We start from the raw sequence: 21736 nt of genomic DNA on the forward strand, positions 1-21736 counted from the left end.
AATGTTATATTTTGATCACATCATGTGTTGTTAAATTTAAAGATACACCACATGCATATAAGAAAGTGTGCACGTAAACACTGTTTGTTTACATCCAACTCAGCTTTTCTGCAATTCTGAAAGCATTATGTGGCCTTTCTGTTGGTTGGTTGGTTGTTCAAAGGCAGTAGTCTGTTAGTCCTTATATTTAAAGTGGCATTGTTATTTTAAAATCTGAGTTCTTTTTAGTTTAAAAAAAAATCAGAGAAGCGAAAAAGACTTTGAGTTTTCTGAAGTATCACTACACTGATTTACACAAGTAAAAGTCATATTATCTTTCATAAAGACTCACATCACATCATGTATTGTTAAATTTAAAGATACACCACATGCATATAAGAAAGTGTGCATGTTAACATCCAACTCAGCTTTTTCTCAGGAACAGGGACTTGATTGAGTAGACTTATTTTTGAATGAACACTTAAATTAAAGAAAGAAAACCAAACAAACACAGGTTTGAACACGTGACTTTTATATTCAGTTATTTACATCAGATGTTTTTTCTTCTGTATTTATATAAAAATAAAACTTTTATTTTCTTGTTGCAATAACCCATAATGAAAAACGCTACCAGAGAAATAAATTACATCACAGGTGTCAACATTATAATCAGCAGCGGGGGGGTTAATTTTGATCTTTACGGCATCTTTGCATGACGGGAGTCTCGGCTTATTTACACCCTAGTGGCTGCAGACAGAATTGACACGTCTACAGGATTGTTTAATGAACCTGTTCAACTAAAAAAAAAACAAAGATTAAGCTGAGAAACTACAGAAATGTTATTTATTAGATGACAGCAGTGCACCCACGCTACAAATAAGCTAAAGAAACACTTGTTCCAATTGTAAAAAATAAGCACTATTGTTAATCTTATCTGCATTGCAGAGACATCACAAGACTCTAATAGGGAGGCAAAGGTGTTTGGTGACCCTCGATGACAAGTGCTGTGACCTCTGACCGCTCACTTGTGCCCCCTGTCCTCGTGTTGAGCGCGTGATGCCACAACTCAGCGCACGCTAAGAAAGTGAGGAAGAGCTCCGACGAGCTCGGCGAAACGCTCTCTTAGTTCCCCAAAAACCCAAATCTGCTCTGACACCACAGCGATGGAGGAGCGATGCGAGGTGCGTTCAGGTGCATTCCAACAGAAGTTACATAGCAGCTGCAGAAAACAACAAAACAAGGCACACTCCATTTGAGCTGTGGAGAAGTTCAGTGGGTTGGTATCTGGAGGGTGGAATTATGCAACCAGTGCTTCTTCTTTTACAGGCTTGTGTACCACATGGATATGTGCAATCATTTCCAAGCTCTTGGCTTAAAAAGAAAGCATAATGGGAGCAGACTGAGTGCAGACAGCGCACAGAGAAAATAAAGACCAACTCACTCACGCTCACTTAACATTTCCCAGTACCAACAGGCAGAACTCACTAACGCTCACATAACACACACACACACACAGAGTCTGTAACACGTCCAATGCCCTCAGCCATTGTCCTGCTTTGTCTTGCAGTTCAGTTTTACGCCGAACATGGCCTCCCACTGAGCTCTGACCCAGGCCAGCAGACCCTGCAGGAGCTCCGTGCTCTCCGAGTGCACACACCACGTCCTCTCCTGCTTCACAGTCTGCAGGGGGGGTGGGGGGGAAACACACAGCATCACAGATTAAAGCACGTAACAATGAGTGCATCTAACGACACATCCGATCTCCTCCTGTGTTTTTTTTTTTTTCTAACGTCAAACACATCTTCAATTTCATCCATTTCTGTTCAACTCAGACGGTAAATTGTGTGGTCACGTTTGTCGTCATGGTGAACAGAGGAGCAATTAGAGCAATGTAAGTGTTCTACTGCGACGACTGTGGGACTAATCAACACCAAACATGGCCTCCTAGAAAGCTGCTTTCTCTACCTATTCCCTTTTTTGTCTTTAAAATGTCATCAGAACATGCAGCTACACCAGGCTAGTGAAAGGGCCTTAAACTGAGATGGGCGTTTATTTGAAGCTTTACGGTAAGCCGCAAACTCACAAGAAGAAAAACCCTTTATTTTTTATAGATTCAAACGATAAATGAACACACGCCCACCTAATAGAAACATTTCAAGATGCAAAAACAGCTCCAACCCAAGGATGCTGCAGTGACACACACCCCCCACTCTTTTTAATTCCTCATCATGGTCCTTCTGTAATGATGAAGTATAATCATCTATATCGGATTCCTCAGCCAGCGTTTCTTCATCTGTCAAGATTTCTTGTGTTTCCAGGGATCACATAAAGAAGCAGAAACACAAACAGGGGCTGCACACTGACCTCATCGTACAGCTGAATATCCACCCTGCACCGATCAGACGGCCACAGGTGGACCGAGCTCACGCAGCTGATCGCCTGCGTCTCCAAGACGGCGACGCTCCCGCCGCTCACTTCTCGGCTCTCGTTTTCCGTCGAGCCGTTGGAGCTTTTGGACCACTGGTGGTCCTCTTTGAGGAGGTACAGGGTTTCCCGGGTGGCGAGGACCGTTAGCGGTGTCCAGACATCATCTGAAAAAGAAAGGAGAGCGGTTCTACCTCATACAAATTATCAATACGCACTTTTTGTATGAGGTTTCCGGCTTTTTCTTTGTGTTGTGTTTACAGCTTGACATAAATCTGTTTATTTCTCCCTCTTAGAGCTGCTTCAAATCTTTGATTAAGGTATAACTAAAGCCATTTCAAAGGGCGTTTCAGCTTCTGATTCATGTCTTTACATTTGAGTTCACCAAGGTACGTTTCTGTCTTCAGAGCAGCAAGCGGAGGAGAAAGGCAGATCTAGGCACGCAAAAGGTGACATTCCTCAAACGTGCACAGCTGCGTGTAGCCCGCAGCTCGCTGGGCTTGAAATCTGCCGACTCACAGACAGCGAGGCATCGCATCTCTCTCCCCCAACACATCCCACTCGTGAGTGACTGTCAATTAGTCCCGTTAAATCCACAAAGACTTGCCCGTTTCAGTGGCTGAGGTTGTTCACATGAGTCTTTCACAGGCGCCTCACATCAGCCACAAATCACTTCCTGTCTTCCTTACTTCCCTCTATTTTGGTCTGATCCATTACCTTATTATCTCTCATTCCTCTGTCTATTTTCTTGGGACTTCTTCTCTGCGGTTAAAGGCTGTAATGACACTTTGATGGAGGAATCTACACTTGGATTTCCTCTCCATGGTTAGACTTCATGTGCCTGAATTTATGATCAATTTAGGAAACACAACCTTCTCATTTCAAATGTCACTTTTTATTTTCTTCCAATTTCCCTCCCTCCTGTTTTACTTCATTTTGGAAACGATGTCTTCTTCTGTAACTCTTCTTTTTTTTTTTAATCCTCTTACACCATCTTTTGTATTTTCTCTCATGTCTAACACGTGTATTGTGATCACACTGACATTAACAACAACAACAGTAGCGAGGGCATGAGCGCCGTTAGCCTAGCGGTAATGTTGCACGCCCCGTGTACAGAGGCTGTAGTCCTCGTCACAGCGGCCGTGGGTTGGAATCCGACCTTGGCCTTTTGCTGCTTGTCCTCCCCCACCCTCACCTCCCAACATGTCCTGTCCGTCTTCAGCTGTCCTATCCCAAAGGCCCAAAAACAACTTAAAAAAAGGGTTAATCAAACATAACTCCACCAGTGTATATCCAAAAGGAAAGCAGACAGGAAGACTACATAATGAAGTCATTAGCACTATAATAACATCACTGTTATTTGCATCTACATGTTGAGTCTTATATCCTGTTAGACCTGCACAAAAGGTAGCCTCAGTGAGGAGGAGGAAAAGCAGGTGGAAGCACATCTTCCATTCCTAAATATGAGTAATGACATATTTTAGTTGATTTTTTTCACCTTGCAGGACGAAAGCCAGCATGTAGAAAAACTGCAGCTGCCCGTCCTCCACATCTGCCTGGATGTCTTCGCACACCAGCGGCCTATCAGAAGACAAGAAACCACAATGTCATGAATGCACTTTTATTAGAATTTAAAAAAAAATGAAAAAAATCAGTTGCACACAGTGGCTTGCTCTATCTAAAAGCACAGACACTGTTTCTCCTAAAGATAACACGGCGTCTGTGGTGGTTTGCGGCTGGCAGGTGGTGCTGCTACTGCTGCTGCTGCGCACTCACATGGAAGCACTTGAACATCACGGGGTGAGTTTCACAGTAACTGTGAAGCAAAGGGGATAATTGACATAATAACAGCTGACAGGAATTGGTTGAGAAAACACTGGGAAGCGTGTTCTTAGACTGTGGTTAGCAGCCTTGCTTTGATTTGTTTTTACTTCTTTATTATTGAGCTGTGGAGTCTGTCACCGGAGGACAAACGAGAGGGGGAAAAAAAAACAGGGGAATTGGAAGTATTTGTTGCTCTAAGAACCTGGATTTCCTTATCTTCTCTTCATGGAAACTCGTCATTTTTCACTGAACAGATCCAAACTGAAGGAAAAATGCTATTTATTTCACTTCTCTGAGATGAAATTCGGCGTGTTTGTCCAAACTGAAACAAAGACTTACAAACCGAGTCGGTTTTAAATGGAACGACTGATCATTCACATCTTGTTTCATATGTGAGAAAAACGTCGTCATTTACTTCACATTCTTAAAAAGAAAAAGTTGTCTCTTCTGTTGCGAGAGCATAAATTAAATCTTAAAAAAAAGGAGGCGACACAACACGTCATGCATGCTTTGGGATCTGCAGAGCAACACATGCTACGAATTAACACGTGGTCTAGCAGCTAATTTAACGCTCCGCTTCTACAAAATAAAAAAAAGAAATACACAAAAATAATCTGATTGTAATTAACTAAACAAGAGTTAAAAAAAAAAACGCTCTTTAAGCGTCTTCTCAAAAATGAGCACGACACAATCAGGACCACATCTGTCAGCAAATAAACAAATCAAACAAAGATGGGTGTCGAGCGGCAGAGCGGCAGAGCGGTACCAGAGGTGGTGCTGAGGGTTGAGTCTCGTGGTCGAGATGGACTGCAGCTTGCTGTCCGAGTCGTGGGCCATTTCACGCACAATTCCTGAAACATAAGAAGAAAAAAAGAAAAATGAAGAAGTGCCGAAAGAAGCGACGGTGTCATCGATCGGTTTACTGAATCTCGAGCGCTCAAAAGGTAACTTTGTTTGAGATTTTTTTAAAGAAGGTTTTTCCACCGCTTAGAAAGTGACAGAATCAGAGGCGTTTATTTGTACCACTAGTGGAGGATCCTCTCCTGAGTGTTGTTGTTCCACCACTCGGGAGAGGCATTTCGTCCACCTGGAATCCTTTGATTTCACAGAAGTCGCAGCAAGTAAATGTTAGATAACGTTACGAGTTAGCCACGACCTCCCATGTCGTGTTACCACTGAAGAGGAGCGACCAAAATGAAATCGAATATTTCTCCGGTTTGAAACATTTTTGGAAACATTTGGTTGACGAACCAAAATGAACTGATCTGATTGGCCAATATCTTTCTTCAATATCTATCTTTGATCCGTTGAGATAGATAGATATACACGATGATCCCTCAAACTCACTTCTCAAAAACCTGTGGAAAAGATATAGAACTAAGAGAAGGTGGTCAGTAACAGAGCATGTACATACATCACCGCTTGGCACGCTGGATAGTGATAATGCTTGTTGTATTCCATATAGCGCCCTCTGCTGGTGACAGCCAGAAAGATAACTGATAATGTAACACAATGAAACTTAAATGAAAATTTAACCGATTAATTGGTCGGATTCTACGAAAAATATAGCTTCCTCTCAAAGAAAACAATCCATATAATAATAAACATCTTCAACAGCAACCTCCAGGGGCTAAAGGTGAAAAACTTTTGCCCAGAGTTTTTCAGGGTGGACCCAATGAAAGGTCAGAGAACACTCACACACCTCCTTTAACGAGACAAGTTACAGTAGCCCAAAAAAAAAAACACTCCTGGAAAGAGGTGTGACCACAAAAGCCAAACTCGATCTGAGGCTTCTTCTTCTTCTGCTATTGTAACCGCGCTAAGAAAAGCCAAAAGGTCTCCGGTTGCAGGTGTAAGATTTCAGCTCCATGGACTCGGTGGGTGAGAAAACGTCGGGAACACAAAGCGCTGGGGTCACGCTCGCGCTCAAGGATTGTAAGCGTATCATTGAGTGTGACAACAATACAGGGCAGGGAGGACTTCTGCGCTCTGGCTCCACAGTCAGAGTGTGAATAGATGGACTTCAAAAAAGGAGTTGAAGGGACACGGAGGACAAGTGGTGGAAGAAGAAGAGGAAGATGACAAGCTAAAGCAGACTCATCCTTGTCCTTGTTGTGATAATAACAGGAAAACATATTGTATCACATATTGGGTCACATACTCCACAAAATGACACTAAACATGTTTGTTTCTGTGCTCTCTGATTCACGCTTTCACCTAAATACATTTAAAGTATTACTTTGATACCCCCAACAGACAGAAAACAAACAGCTGCAGACGTGACTTCCCTAAATTGTGTCCTCATGTTGATTTGGGACTCCCAGTAAGAGCTGCTGGGTGAGTCTCAGGAGTTGTGGCATGATTATTTAAGTAGAAACATGTTTTTCTCCCTGTTGAGAGTTGTTGTAAAACTTATATTGGGATGTGGAAAAGAAAGATAGTGGAAAAAAATAGAAAGATACTGTTGCTTTAATTTCTTAAAAACTCCCCATTATGGTAGGAATTTGAATATTTAATAATCAGAGTTCTGAAATGTATTTAATCTGCACACCTTGTATGAACAAGCATCCTTACTCACTATTCTCATGGATCTGTTGGTAGAAATGTTATTTTCTGTGTCAAATTTCACTTCTGAATGTTACAAATGCATGAGGATATATGTTCTTTGTCATTTCTCTAACCCTTTGAAACGCAAAAGAACACACAGGAGGCAGCTTCAATCAGTTTCGACGCTGTTTTTCACTCTTGTCTTGTTTTTGAGTTCAACGCTCGCTAAGAAGCCAGCAATTAGTTCCAGTGTGCTTCCACATATTTTCGCCTAAGAAGGTTTGATTGCTTTTTCAGATCAATTCTGCATTGTGCTGGTGGAGTCGAAGTCTCCCACGCTTTTGGGAGAACATTTCCACGTGCCGAGGAAGTGAAGTGTTTATATAACGTGTGAACGAAGACAGTCGAACAAGGTGCCATCCAAGAGCGCGTTCTCAAAACAAAGGCGACGGGCCGAGCGGGTGGAGAACCAAGTTTGGTGGGTGTTCTGGTCTTTGTCAGCGCTCCTTTCTGCCTCGTGTTTCACACTCAAGACTGTTCGGGCCCCCCCCCCTGATGATTATCACATGAAATTAAACGCCAGATTGGAGATACTGGAGCACGGAGACAGGACGGTGTGAGAGGAGAGGTTTCTGGTAACACGGTCTGAGTACGACAGCAGAAAACAGACATTTCCCTCCGTGTGAAACGGAGACGTCTGCCAGCACAAACAGCAACAGATTCTCTACACTTCTCTCCTGGCTGCAGATACGCTCCTCTCTCCTGTTATCGCTCATGTTTCAAGAAAGTTGTGTCTGTCTCGTCCACAATTACAACCACATCCTCCCCTCCCCTCTTTTCAATCCTTCATCATTCCAGCTGTGGTTTTTTTTTTTTTTTTTTTTTATCTTTCCCTGCACGCTGGGAGCCAGAGTATTTCATCTATTCCTCCTTCTGCTGACAGAATATTACGCCAGCTGATTCTGCGACAATTTAGTGCAAATGGAGATCACCATGTTTACACTTACTGTAGTTGACTTTGCCTCAAAGGATCATAAAAATGTTAATATCATAAAACTCCATGTGAAGGTAATGTCTTTTTTAGGATGCACTTTGAGCCGCATCTTGTTTTTCTCGTCTTCCTTGAAGCGACCTGGATGAATTTTCAAGTAAAATGAGCCGTTTATAAACTTAGGTAGAAGGACAAAGCTTCAGGAGGAGGATGAAAAAGCCCACCAGGTTAAATAAAGAAATACTTGAATTACACAAACATTTTTGGAAGAGTAGAAAGAATCTGCATGTGAAGGTTTAGGATCATGTATGAGACAAAGCAAAAAAGCCCCTCTTTGCTTGTGTGTGGCTGAAAGCTGGAGAGAACCCAACAGTTGTGGAAAAAAGTCGCTCCTCTAATCATCCAATCAGCGTGATTGTGGACTGAATGAAAAGCCTTGCTTTGCTTGTGTTCCGTCTCTTATTGCTAATCTGAACGAGCCATTATGGAAAAAAAAAAAAAACAACAACTCCCCGTTCCTACTTTCTATTACAATTAAGTGAATTGCAATCCTTTTTTCTTCCACACGTGCCAAGATGTTTGTTCCTGTTTTCTGGTGGCTGCTTATTGTCAAATTCATTTTCCATATTTTACCAGACATTCCAGCTCCCGCGCAGGAGCGCCCCCTCCTCTAATAAAAGGTTTTCCTCTCTGTAGCAGACGAGTAGGCCTGGGCAGGATGTACGCACGTCTGTGTGAACACAATACTGAGGAGAGGAGAGGAGAGGAGTGGGGGGTGGGGGGGGGAGGGGGGAGCCTGCGTCACGTAGCCCACATATGGTATAGTATTAGATAGAGTGGCACGATGCCTGCGAGAGGAACATGCTGTTCTCATACCTGCCTCAGGGGTACAACAGCTTTCTGCGACTCGTCCTGAAATCGCAATGAGTCTACGCTTATGTTGTGGTGTCTTTTTGCAACCAGTGTGAAGGAAAAAAAAAGAGCAGGGTGAGCGAGTTTCTCTCCCAGAATGTCAAAATTCCCTTTATGTGTTTTTCCATACATTAAGTGATTTTCCACTTTGCTCCTATTTGGCAGCGTTTCCTTCTTACCTGTCAACAAGCCAAAGAACCGCTTGCATCGCAGGCTGTCCCGCACCAGCAGAGTGTAGGCCACGCCCCCGTCGAACTCCATGTGGATGGTCTGCGAGCCAAGCCCCACCTCCAGGTAGCCGAGCTCCATGATTGGGTGGCTGTCCCGCTTCTGCAGCCAATCAGAGAGCTGGCCTCTGCTGGGAGGAGAGAGCAGAGACGCTGGGTTTAAAAGGCTTTTCTTTGACATTCGGCGGTGTAGGTGTTTGTTCAAGCCAAAGTTTACTCAGCACAATCCCTGCCGATAAATGATGTAATACCTCATTTCTCAAAGATTAACTTTAGATTAAAGATTCTTGCTCAATGCCAAGAACAAGAAAAGACAAACCCCCGGGGGTCCGACTCCCGCTCACTTCTTCAGAGCCGCTCACGTCTCAGCAGAAGGAGATATTGTTTTGATGAGGGAAGAACTTTTTTTTTCTAATGGAGGAGAAAAACTAATAAAAGGGGATGAAGGGTATCAGGAGGAGAAACAGGAGAGACGCCGCGGTCCAAACAGACACTGCGAGGTCAATGTGTTCTCAAGATGTGACCCAGAAACCTGCGCAGGTTATGCAATATAATCCACATCCTAAAAAGAGGGGTGTGTGGGGGGGGGGGGGCTACACACCAGCATTAAAAGTCCTAATTGTTTACTGCAGTGTGGCGCCCTCCCTTGAATCCACTGCAGCAGGATCTGATTACCCTTTTGATAAACTGGAATGTGTTGCGGAAACATCTCACTGACTTGGTTTATATTTCAAAGTCATGTTTGAAAACCGGAGAGTGTTTCCTTTCATCATTTTTGAAGTCCACGTCTACCTGCTGGAGTTAGCTTGACATGATATTTCCAGCTTTTAAACATACTATCTTCAATCTTTACACTGAATTATGTTTTGTTGGAATATTTCTACTACATATGCCTCATCAATTGCATTGCATATCTTCAAATGACGTCGCTTTACCCAATCCGCCGATCACATTTTTTTTTTTTTTTTTATCCAGTAGATGTCACCCTTGAGCATCAGCATGAAACCAAAACAAACTGCTGTTTGGCCACGCCTCCAACCCGCCGCCACTCCAAGTTCGCAGAGAGGAGATCGAGCTGCATTTGTTGTGTTAGCAGGCTAACGTTGGTGCTCTTTATTATCAATTAACACGTAAAAATTTGGATTTGGTTCTTTTTCTTACCTCTCAAGTGTAACAAAAAAAAAAAAAGTCAGATTTAATTTGTACAAAAACCTGCGACAAGTGCAAGACGTTGAAGAGCTATGCATTCTAAGCATGTGCACTCGTGTGCAAAATAATCATTCAGAACAAGTCGATTTTTTCTATCCTGTCAACTCACTGGGTTTCTGACATCAGTTCCAAGAAATAGATGCTCTTGTTTGACACCACCAGCAGAGAGGGAACCTCCCCCGGCTCCCCGAATTTGACAGCTGACATCTGAAGGCAAAAAAAAAGAAAAGAGAGAGAGATGCACGTCATGTATAAGAGGAATGCTTATTGTTTTGATGAGCGGCTTCAGGCTTTTGAAACTGATAAATAAGTCAAGGTTTTTCTTTATTTCCTGTAAAACCACACAAGAGGAAATCGCTCAAGTGAAACAGTGAGGAGCCCTGTCACTGCACAAATAAACACGACTAAGAGGAATGGAGCGGGACCTCCTGTTTCCAGCTGTGTTTCGCACCGTCTTGTTCCGCTCTTTGCTCCTCGTCCAGGTGTCCGACAGAGAGGCGCTCCCATGATGCATTGCATATTACGGAGAGGGAGGAGAGGAGCTAACAAAAGAAGAAGATTTGGGGGTTGAACGGGCTCCCCAGAGAGATTTGACTGAGGAGCAAACCGCAGCTGAAGTGTTGTAGGTCCTAAAGTTGTCACCACTCATTACGCTGGAGTCTTTTGGCCATCAGGGAGATATGTTTAAGGACTTTTTCAAACCGCAATAACAAAAGAAACAATAACAGCGACATAAAAACAATATGCTGCTAAATTTAAACGATCAGTCACAGGCTGCTGTCACAGGGAGAAACACTCTGGTCTGGTAATAATACAGTTTTTATAAGAGTCAAGATTTAAAGGCCCAGAAAAGCTTTTTATAACTTCTTCATGCTGGGAGCGACAGAGTGCTCCAAAAAAAAAAAAAACAGAATACTTTCTGCCAAAGTTCGATGACTTTTATTTCTTTATTCTATTTCTGAAACTCAGATTTTGTCGGTTTCAAATGTTGTAGCTCAGCTGTAAAATATATGACGTTGGGAGTCAAATGTCATCAGAGTTCGGCAACAAGCTAATTCCAATAAAAGCAGTGTTTAAACCTTGAACCAGACAACTACACAGTCCGGAGAGTCATTAAAAGATAAAAGCCAGCAGAAGGCTAGCTTAGCTTAACAAGAGAGACTTTGAAATGTCACGAGTGCTTCCCCTCTTACGCACCTTCAGGAAAGAGTGAAGGTGCTCTTCTCCCTCGAAGACCTCCACGTCCAGGAAAAGTTGTAAGCGATGATCCACTGCCGTGTAGTCCTCAGTCAGGAGGTCCAAACCATCTACAGACAAATCGGCCGTTTAAATGAGTCAAACTGAGAAGCTCTTTCTTTATTTCTTCCCTCAAATGATACCTTACATTAACAGTTCAGCCATAGTTTCCTGGCAGCGGCATCCCCCTTTCATAAAAGCATATTTGTTGGAAACTTTAGGCTGCGTAGTGAGACCGAACAGGCCCTCGTGCAGAAAGGCATTAAAGAGCAATAAATCGACCGCTGAAACAGCAGCGGAGGCTTTATTAGCGTTGATTAACGGACTGAGCCGCTCAAAGACGACAGGGCCGGGACTTGTGGAGGCCAAAACAAACATGTTTCTCATTTGAAGAGATCGGAGGTGAGATTAAAAAAGGCCTTCGAGGTGAAAGGTAAATGCACCGAAAACATACGAGACAAAGACTCAGGCTCTGCTCCACAACAATGGGAGCACTGTGTCACTGAAAACACACACACACACACACACACACACTATATTCAGTGTCAGCGCTGCAGGATGCGTCTGACTCGTCTCCAGTGTGAGCCTGCGGTTTCACAGGGACAGATTACACGCTATTGGCTCTGCAGCTACAGTATATATATATATATATATATTTTTTTTTATTTTTAAAAAGGAAAAAGTGGCAGAAAGCTGTTATTACAAGTCAGGCCGTCCCTCTCTTCAGCTTTCATTCCTCTCCCATCACTTCCAGTAATGATTCCAGTCCGTCTTGTTGCACATTTAGCATGCGGTCGGTCTAAAAATGGCACCCAGATGTTTGGGGAGGAAGTGGGATGCTTCCACAGAGATACAGAGAGCTTCTCTACATCCATATGATCCAGATATGTCCCACCTCTTCACTGATGCAAACACTCTGCCGAATGAGCTGTAGCATTTCAATGAAGTCGTAAGACACCATTTATATTTCACTGCTGGTTGGGCTCTCCTCCAATAAACCTCTTTCCTGCCAATTTCCTTCACTTATTCTGGATGTCAAAAATGCACGACTGGGTTCATTTTGCTTGTTAATCTCATCTTTATACGGCTCACGTTGTCATTTTGTTGGATCAAGCTTCTTGCGACCGTTTGCTGTTTTAAATCAGAAATCAGCGTCATTTTCTGACACGAGAAAAGGACGCAGTGAAACAAACTGGTTGTTGCTGTTGCTGCTGCTGCTGCTGCTATGCTTCATGTTTTTTTTTCTTGTTAGCTTCACCCTCTAATTGCACTTCTCTTTCTCCAATCCTTATTCTGAATAATGATTAGAGGGCAGCGAAGTTGTTTCCGCTGTCTCCTCACAGATGTCGGGTTGGAATCTGCTGACAGGCTGAATGAATGGATGGGAATAAACTGATTCCACTGGAATAAAACTGGACAGAAAATGTTTGTCTTCAGTTCCCGAATCAGCGATTTCTCAGTATTCACCAACAAGCTAAATGGAAGGCCTTTAAATGAAAAACTGAGTGATAAAACATAGATTACCATTTACAGCTGAGATGAGTTTAACTTCTATTTAAGTCCCATCAGAAACAGAACAGGTCAGAGGCTGTGACAAAAACAAAAAGATTTGCACCCCCAACGATAAACTGCTGAGTCATAAGAGAAGAAGGCTCAGGAAGTATTTGGACAATGGATGCAGCGTTTTGGCAATTCTTGTCTTCAGTAAAAATGTAACTCAAACTAATGCAACCCCGACCCAAAGAAGCAGAAGAATGACCGACCTAGGCCGACCTAAAGTGTCATAAATATAGCAGATTTTTTGACTACTTATAAAATATATTTAACCAGTTTGCATACTCTTACAAGGCGTGAAATATCAGGCCAGTGTAAAAACCCACCGTTCAGGTCGGGTCTCCCTGCAGGCTGTGATTGGACGTCAGGTGGAGTAGCGCCTGCAGTGTTGTAGCGGTAGCTCCCGGCCAGCTCCTCTTTACTTTGGCACTCTGTGTTGTAGAAGACGCCGGAGCTGGCGGTGCCCCCCTGCCCGTCCTCGATGTAGAAGGTGCTGCCGTGGGCCGTGATGAAGGTTTGATCCTCTGTGTTTGCCGTAGACTCCAGGATAGGACTGCTGCTGATGCTGGCGTCGGTGTAATCGTCCTGATGTGACAAAGGAGGGCATGATGAGATTGTGAGTCAGAGACTTCGGGAAATAAAGAACAGAAAAGAAAGGACACCTTATTGACGCTGCGGGTGCTCTGAGTGGTATCGAGGTGATCGTCCTCGCTGTCCGGCCTCGATGACTGGCGGATCGGGGTGCTTGTGTAGGGAGTCGGTTGGCTGGCAAGCTGGACCACGTGATCGCTACCACAATCTGGACAGATGTTGCTGCTTCCTGACGGAGAAAGACACAGATGCGATGGTTAAAAAAAAAATTGAATGCAAAGTGCTCCCCCTGAAGGACTTGACGGGCTATTGCAAGTATGTTTATGTGTGCTTATTTAACAACTGTGAAGTTGACTTTAAATGACTTTTCTACAGAGGCCAAAATAAGTCACACTTTTCCCGTGATAATGAGGAATTTCTGGTTTTCTTGAGATCTTGAATATTCATCTCGTATCCCCACAGTTGCAAATTAGAACCCCCCCAGCCGCTGAGATGAGGATCATAGCCTCAGTGCGTAAAAGATAACCGCTAGGCTATCGCTGCTCCCCACAAAGAAATGCTTCTTTAACAGTGAAGTGGACGACTCCTCAAACAAAGGCTGTCTGACACCTACCCTGCAGCAGTGGTTACAAGCATTAACAACTGTTATCTATAAATTATGAATCTTGCTGATGATGATCTTTTTTGTTTGTTTTGTTTGTCAAGAGGCATCAATATTAATTTCAGTCTTTTTCCATAACCGGGTAAAAACTCCTCACAGGAGCTTTAATTAGAGATTAATGATAGTGACAACCAAGTGAACAATAATGCAAGAAGGGGAAACAATGCATGCCTTCATGTTCTTCTTGTATCTGTAGGGCATCTCTTGCTCTCCCACACAGGCAAACAAACTAAGTTCAGACACGTGCGTCTGAAAGAGGTATTTATTGCCTGAAATCTTCTCCTAAGCACACTAACACAGGAGCATGGTTCAAAAGAATCCCTGAAACATCTGTGGAACAAAGCCTGCGTGCAGGCCGTGCATGCCGGAGCAGGTTCTTAATGTCAGGTTTGGCGAAAGACTGCTATCTGTCTGCTGCTGATTATAGAGGTGGGAACGCAGCGCGGCAATAAAAAAAAAAGGAGAGCAGATAACTCCAGGGATGCTTCTCTTGGGTTCATCTGAGACCGGGGGATTTTGTTTTGGGAAAAAAAAAAAATGCACACAAGCGTGAAAGTCGCGGAGGAGTGGAAGTCGGACGCTTAACTTCTTTTCGCCACGTTTGTGACGACGCGCTGAGTTGAAACGTGTGACCTCCTCATGAGGATTTTTGCTGTTTCAAAAGCAGCGCAAGCGGGGGGGGGGGGGGGGGGGGGAAGCAGCACACAAGTCATCATTTAAATGGAAAAAAAATTAAAAGGACATGTTGTTTTTTTAAGGATGTTTTAGCTACATGAGGCTGAGCATGACTCAGCAGAGAGTGTGCGTGTGAGGGATGAGTCAGTAAAAGGCTTTTTGGACTTAAGGCCGTGGTGTGTGTGTGTGTGGGATTGTTTGAAATTGGCAGATGACAGATTGAGATATAAACTTAAGCCAAACATCACATCGCTCGGGCAACGCATCCACCTACAAGCTCTTTATTGATCTTTTTAAAACATGTTTTCTTTTATTCCGAGATGCCTTTTTACATGTGGTCACGACAAACAGATCAAAAGCTGATGATTGATCAAACCACTTTATTTCGTTCTTTTTCCACTCAAAACTTGAATCCAAACTAGATTTTCTTTATTCTGTTTTTCTTGTCTGTTCCATCTGAGTGCTGTCTTAAATTTGCTGCTTGTTGCTTTGTTTCTTGGAGAACTTTTTTTCCCCCCATTTTTTCATATTTCCCATCCTGCAAGTTAACAAATGTACATCAGCAGAAAATGTGAACCTTTCGCTTATGATTGTTGGGCGCTGAGCCCACAAAAAGAAGCACAGAAAATTCTCTCAACTCTGACAAACTTAGAAGAAGCCCAAACATTTTGCACAAATAGAGATGCTTGTGCAAATATGACCTAAGCCTCCGCATGCCTCTGTTTGTACGTGTTTTGCCCAAAGGCTACAGTTCATTCCTCTCTCATCCCCCTCACCTTTGTCGTCTTCATCCCTGCTCCTCCCTCCCGCCTCGTCCTCGGCGACCCCTCCCTGGAGCGTGAACTCTGACCGGCAGCGGAGGCACTGCAGGAGGACGCAGCTGGGGCGGAGCTCGAGGACGCGCCGCTGGTTTTCCTCAGCCACATGAAAGAGCACGTCAGTCAGAGCCTAAAAGGACAACACAAGAAGATGTCCTGACAATTTCATGCTCTTCCCTCCTTGCTCAGGGGATTTTTTTTGGAGTCCTCTTTGCATGAACAAAATGCACAGAAAAGCTTAAACTTTGTAGCTGCAAACACGGAAACCATTTAAAACAAACTTCTAAAAAGGGAGAACAATCTGTCAGACTTGAGGATAATTTAAAGGCTGACATCATAGCTGGGGGTGTCAAGAGTTAAAGTATTTATAGGGCTTTTATTCTTGTCACTTTAGTCATGCTGGTGTTTACAAAAGCTAATTTCCAGACGGCTAACCACAAATCTGAAAAAACAACATCACATACTGGCATCGGTGTCGGCTTTCTGTGTTAAAATTAAATCTGGAACACTTCCGCTGTTACACAATGTGAGGAGACGGAAGAAATCGTAAACAAGGTAGTAAACATGGTACAGAATGTGCTGCTTGATGCTGACGTCACTTTGATAGAACTAAGAAGAGAGGGCAGCATGCGAGCATGACCAGACACATCCAGGTCGTAAGAGGGTGGCTGTTTGTCTTGTTCATGTGGACTCGATGTGCTTCACTTCACCTGCATGAGCTTCACCATCCAACAACGTGTGTGTGTGTGTGTGTGTGTGTGCGTGTGTGTGTGTCATTAACCTGCAGCGCCTGCAGGGGGTCGTCATCAAGCAGGACGTAGCGTCTCCTCCTTTTCTCCCTGCTGATGTAGTCGAACTGAAGCTCCACAGCTGGAAGCATCTCCTCTGTTTCCTGAGAGACAAAAAGAAAAGCTTATATTTGACTTCTTTTTTTTTTTTTTTTTTTTTTTTTTACACAAGTCATTTCCTATCATCCCTCCCCCTCTCTCTTAATCCTCACCCCTCGAGTCCAGGCGGCCTCGGTAGCCTCCACCCTTGCCAGGCTGCCCAGCTCGAGCCGACATCTCTCCCGTCCGCGCTGCATGTCCACCTCCAGCACCAGACCCTGTTTGATGCGCAGGAACACCTCGCTCCTCCTCCTCCCCTTCCTCTCCCCCTCACCGGCGGCATCTTCTTCCTCTTTGTCAGTCAGGACGCCCACGAGGAGGGGGTGACACAGGTCCACTAAGACGCAAAAGAAGGAGAGAAAATGATGATTATATGAAGAGTCACTTTGACTCTACAGATACTACGTGTTTCTGACTTTCTTACCTCCAAGATCCTCCTCCTCTTCTTCTTTGGTTTCTATACTCTCCCTTCTTGTCAACTTTTGGGACTCTGGACTCGGCTCTAGTGTGCTCTCTGTCTCCTGGTTCATCCCCGGACCGTCCACCACACTTTCCTCCAACGTGACCCGAGAGCTCTGACCCGCCCACTGTAGCGTGGACTCCGTTTCCAGGTCCGCATCGCCATCTGAGGTCTCCATCTTGGGCTCGGAGGACAGCAGCGGAGGGGGTAGGACCTCTGGGACTTCCAGAGGATCGAAGGACGGCTGATAGCTGTTGCTGGCAGAGGGACACGGGGTGGCGTTGAGGCCGTTTTGGAGGGGCTGGTTGGTGTTGTTGGAAGAGGGAACACCGTCTAGATGATGCTGGTACCTCAGCCAATCCTCACCCATCTGGTCTCTGAAGCTGGACATGCGCTCGATCTCCTGCTGGTGGGGGAGGACAATACCTAGTGGAGAAATAAAACATGTTTTAAATATTTATCTAGCAGTTGAGTGAGCTTTTAATTTGTTCAACAACATTACAAGCAGCTACGAGGAAAAAAACTACAAGTGAAAATCTCGATTGAAACATTTAAAAAGAAACCTGGGGGAAATATTTGAGATTTAACACAAGTATCGAATAATCTTCAACGAACGTGCTTTGAAAACTCACCCTGTGTGGTCGAAAGGGGCTTGGACTCGTAATCCGTATCACTGGGCTCCGATATGCTCGCTCGCCTCACTTTCACCTTACTCTGCAACACAGAAGCACACAAAAGTGTGTTGCGCGACTGAAAAAAAAGGTCACCGTCTCTTTAAATCTAAAGGAAAAGTGACACTCGGGGAGAGTCGACGCCTTACTCTTGATTTCTTCTTCCGAGCGCGCGACACCGCGACCTCCCCGACAGACATGCTGTCACTCAGCTCGCCGGCTCCACTCGACGCTTCCTGGTTACTGCGCTCAGCTGGCCCGGTGACGGGAGGTGAAGGCTGCACCTGCACGATCAGCTGGCCTTGTTTTGGCAGAACCTGCGGGCAACAATCGCCTAATGTACTAACTACTTCCAACTAAGAGAAGCCAAAAACAACCTATGATAACAAATATTCATTCAAGCTGAAAAAACATGCTCGTGCAAATAAATATATTACGCCCTGATGAAATGCATCTGAACACAATTACATTTATATACCTAGAAAGTCATGCCTCAGATCTGCACTGTGTGTCTAAAGATTTAAAACACTGACTGTTCGCTGCAGAACACACAGATGATAAACTTACTGATATTTCAGATGACGACAGCGTGGTCCCATCAAGCTTGAGCTGGAAGAAGACGATCATTTGTCATATGTAACATGCCACATTTGCATTAATACATTCTCTGATAGCAACCACTTGGACTTGTTTATGTTGTCAAACAAGAAAGCCAGCGTGAGTCTGTTCTGACAGGCAGGAAGCCCTTTGTGTTCTCTACTTGAGGAGTCGCTGCGCTTTGAGATAAATCAGAGCTTACGGTTACATGCAAGCGGATGAGTGGACAGCTGCTACAGATGTTACGCTGAGATTCTGAAAACACAGCCTACACAGGAAAGTTTACAGCTTCCCACGAATGTCATTTCTCTCCTGTTTCTATTTGGGCTCTCTCCCTCTGTCTTCAGCAGCTGAACTCAATCTGCTATGAAAACACTGATTCAGCTACTTTTGCACATCTCTAATGATTCGGCATTCTTCAGGGGAGAAAACAGTATATCACGGTGGGCGTGTTGCTTTAACAATCTCTTACTCGAAGATTTGCAGCCTTTGGGGAGAGGTGTCGGACGGTGCAGTAGCGGTGGGACTTCTGGAAGTAGAGCGGGTTGCCCTCCAGGTTCAGCTAAAAGAAAGTAGATCACACTTTCAGTCCACATATGGTGCACGAAGACAACACCAAAGGATAATAAATGAGGCAAATCAATTACGTTGCAAAAATAAGACCATGTTCTCACACATTCTTGGCATGATGTGCATGACCTAGATGTTGTTATCTTGATCATATAGAGCCCTGAGCTCATGTACTTTTGAGGGTGCATGTGTGCATGTGCTTCCTTACTGTGTTGAGGCTGTGCAGCAGGGAGAGAGGAGCCAGCTGGGAGTGCTCCAGCAACAGGTTGTAGGCCAGGTCTAAGTGCTGGAGTGAAGATAACTGCTCGACACCTGTGTCATCAGACAGAGCACAAACGCAAAAAGGGGGGGGGGCGCTTTTCTCAAGACGGGACATCCAGAATGTGAAGTTTAAACTACAAATTCAATAAAAATGGAGAAGAAAAAAAAACCTGCAGCTCATATTCCATCCTGAGGCTCTTCTCCTTCCCCACCCACACAGACATAATAACCAGGCAGGTGTAATGTTATCTAATGTTTCCCTTTGTGATGATAACAATATCCAATACAAACAAAAGAACTTCCAAAACATTTAGAGGATGTTGTTACTGAAAATCCACTATCTCACAAAACACATTTTTGAGTTCGCGAACACTGGTCAGCTTTATTTTGACGATGAATTTAGTGTGCAATAGTCCGATCAGTGATGAAAGAGAAACACTCTGCGGCCTCCTGTGTGAGTCTGCTGTACCGTTTATTGTCTCCAGTTCGTTATTCCTGAGGTTGAGCGTGAGCAGTTTGGCCCTGGCGCTCAGGCCGAGCGTTGGCGCCCTCTGCAGGCAGTTGTAGCCCAGGTTCAAGTGTTCCAGTTCGCTCAACGGCTGAGGGGAAAGCAAAAAAAGACAATAATAACAGAGAGGAAACATCTTTGAAACAAAGTTGAACCAGGAGTAAAAAACACAGACACCTTAAGAAATTCAGCGCACTCCTGAATCTTGTTATGGCTCAAATCTAAAGACTTCAGGACGTTCAGTAAACTCTAGGAAAGAAAGACAAGAAGAGTCAAGGTCAGATGAAGACGACGTCATGGTATGAGACAGGAGTGATGATGTGTGTCAGCCTCACTAGTGACTGATCAAGGCAGACGATTGAGTTGTAGCTGAAGTTGAGGGTGTGCAGGTCCAGCCAAGGCAGTGCGGAGCTCAGGTCTCCTCCACACAGGGAGAGCAGCTCCTGAAAGAAAGACAAACAAGCGGCACTTTTTTCTATCGGCACACATGCCTGACATACAGTGAGCGATGCTTTTCCTGGAAAGGACGGTACCTCGAGGGAGCTGAGGCTCTTTGAACACGTGAAGACCTCCAGCTGGGAGTAAACCCCTCGCAGTCCCTCCAGACAGTGCGGGGGGACTCGCTTTAACTGGTAAGGAAGAACGGACACACCACAGGAAGTTCTATGATTGTTTTAAGGGGGATGAGCAGCAGATGGAATATAAAAAGGACAAGAAAAATGAAGGAATGAATGCGATCAGGCTGAAATACTATACCTCCAAACACTTCAAAGACTTGAACGGGAATATTTTCACCACCGATTGAAGTCTCTCCCCCGGAGGGTTCATGAGCTGCATTGAAAAGAAAAAAAAAGAAAGCATAACAACAAGCCGATAAGAGCTTCAACCGAGGGCCTCCCCCGAAAAAAGGCTCCTTCGCTCACCTTGAGGGAGATGGTCTTCTGCAGGACGTCGAACAGGAACTGCAGCTGCAGCAGCGAGGCGGTGTCAGCAGGGTGGGAGGGCAGCGCGAGGAACCCGTGAGGCTGACTCCTGGACAGCAGGTACTGTTCGAACAGGCGGGTGAGCTGCTGCAAGGTGGACGCCGGCAACGTCAGCGTGCTGCTGCCATCAAGCACCAAGTCGCCTGCGTGTTATTTTTGGAGAGGAAATGAATGACACCCTCGCTTATACAGCCTCAAACATCAATCCAAGGCAATTGTTAACAATTTACCTTAAGCTTAAATCACCACATTGAATGCATCTGCATTTAAAAACATGTTCAGGCTTGAAACACTGCAGTCATGTCTATAAGAAAACATGGAGCTGAACCTCAGATCACAGCACATTGAAGGCCTCTGGATATTCATCTGCTGTTAACATGTGTCAAATGTTTTTTGTAATGGGTGACTGATTTAGTTATTTAGTAAAAAACAGTGACATACCATCATTTCGGAGGAGGGTGGCCAAGCTCTGTACGAGGGAGGACTGACCATTATGAGAGACAGACATCCTGAAAGAGTTCCAACAACACATCAAGTTAGGATGAAATTATATCAACAAGAATGAGAAAGCGACAATTCCTCATTGAGCTGCTTCTACATATCTTTTTTCCCAACCCCTTGTTATTTCATTTCGTCTATCATAAGCATCCTAAACCTGTGCACTTGTCGCTGTTAGCGTTAGCTCAGATGATGTGACACAAGCGAACACGTTTCCTGGTCGAGGTGAGAACAGACTCACCTGTGCAGTCGGCAGTGAACAGCTTGACACGAAGTTTGACGTCGAAAAGGGTCACTGCCGACACATATTCCTCTTTTCACCGGGAGAAAACGACATTTCCGTGGTGAATGTTTGATTTCGTAGAGCTGTGTTCGGTGATGTTGACATTTTTTTTTTTTTTTTTTTTGTCACATGATGAACCGCCTGAGCCTCTACGGCGGCCCCGGCAGACCAAAAATAAGTCGCAAGCCTTTCCTCGTTGCGCCGTGAAATGTCCAATAACAGAAGAAATGACCTCTTTTAGCAACTGCGTCTATACTTTTTTTTATTTTTTTCTATATCTATATATATCTATATATATATATATAGCTATATATATGAACAAAGAGGAGGAACAAACCTAATGTAACTCAAAATAAAGATTTTTTTTTTG

General features: G+C 44.2%; 1 protein-coding gene across 2 annotated transcripts; it reads right to left on the bottom strand.

Moving 5' to 3' along the window:
- Positions 1–490: 490 nt before the first annotated feature.
- On the bottom strand, positions 491–21495 carry stk11ip (serine/threonine kinase 11 interacting protein). 2 transcript variants are annotated; one of them, XM_065951912.1, is made up of 26 exons: positions 21325–21495; positions 21027–21094; positions 20526–20728; positions 20359–20433; positions 20136–20231; positions 19938–20045; positions 19780–19851; positions 19564–19693; positions 19042–19145; positions 18736–18825; positions 18234–18275; positions 17816–17983; positions 17628–17709; positions 16960–17421; positions 16649–16872; positions 16430–16540; positions 15607–15778; positions 13566–13723; positions 13230–13488; positions 11311–11420; positions 10223–10320; positions 8857–9032; positions 4994–5078; positions 3902–3984; positions 2344–2570; positions 491–1659 (listed from the first exon to the last, which is right to left on the bottom strand). In XM_065951912.1, exons 2-26 carry the CDS (start codon positions 21091–21093, stop codon positions 1519–1521), a joined length of 3543 nt encoding a protein of 1180 aa, XP_065807984.1. In that variant the 5' UTR covers position 21094; positions 21325–21495; the 3' UTR covers positions 491–1518. The 2 variants fall into 2 exon arrangements, with proteins under 2 accessions (XP_065807984.1, XP_020497825.2); XM_020642169.3 differs by having other exon boundaries at positions 8857–9035; positions 21325–21494.
- Positions 21496–21736: the final 241 nt, after the last annotated feature.

Source organism: Labrus bergylta, chromosome 24, assembly GCF_963930695.1.
Source record: "Labrus bergylta chromosome 24, fLabBer1.1, whole genome shotgun sequence".
Lineage (NCBI taxonomy): Eukaryota > Metazoa > Chordata > Actinopteri > Labriformes > Labridae > Labrus > Labrus bergylta.

Coding starts and splice junctions, on each gene's coding strand:
- stk11ip (XM_020642169.3), bottom strand. CDS start 21,093: ATGTCTGTCTCTCATAATGGTCAGTCCTCCCTCGTACAGAGCTTGGCC. Junction 17,710..17,815: donor CTCGGAAGAAGAAATCAAGA/GTAAGGCGTCGA, acceptor TCTGTGTTGCAG/AGTAAGGTGAAAGTGAGGCG. Junction 3,985..4,993: donor AACCCTCAGCACCACCTCTG/GTACCGCTCTGC, acceptor GTCTTCTGATAG/GCCGCTGGTGTGCGAAGACA.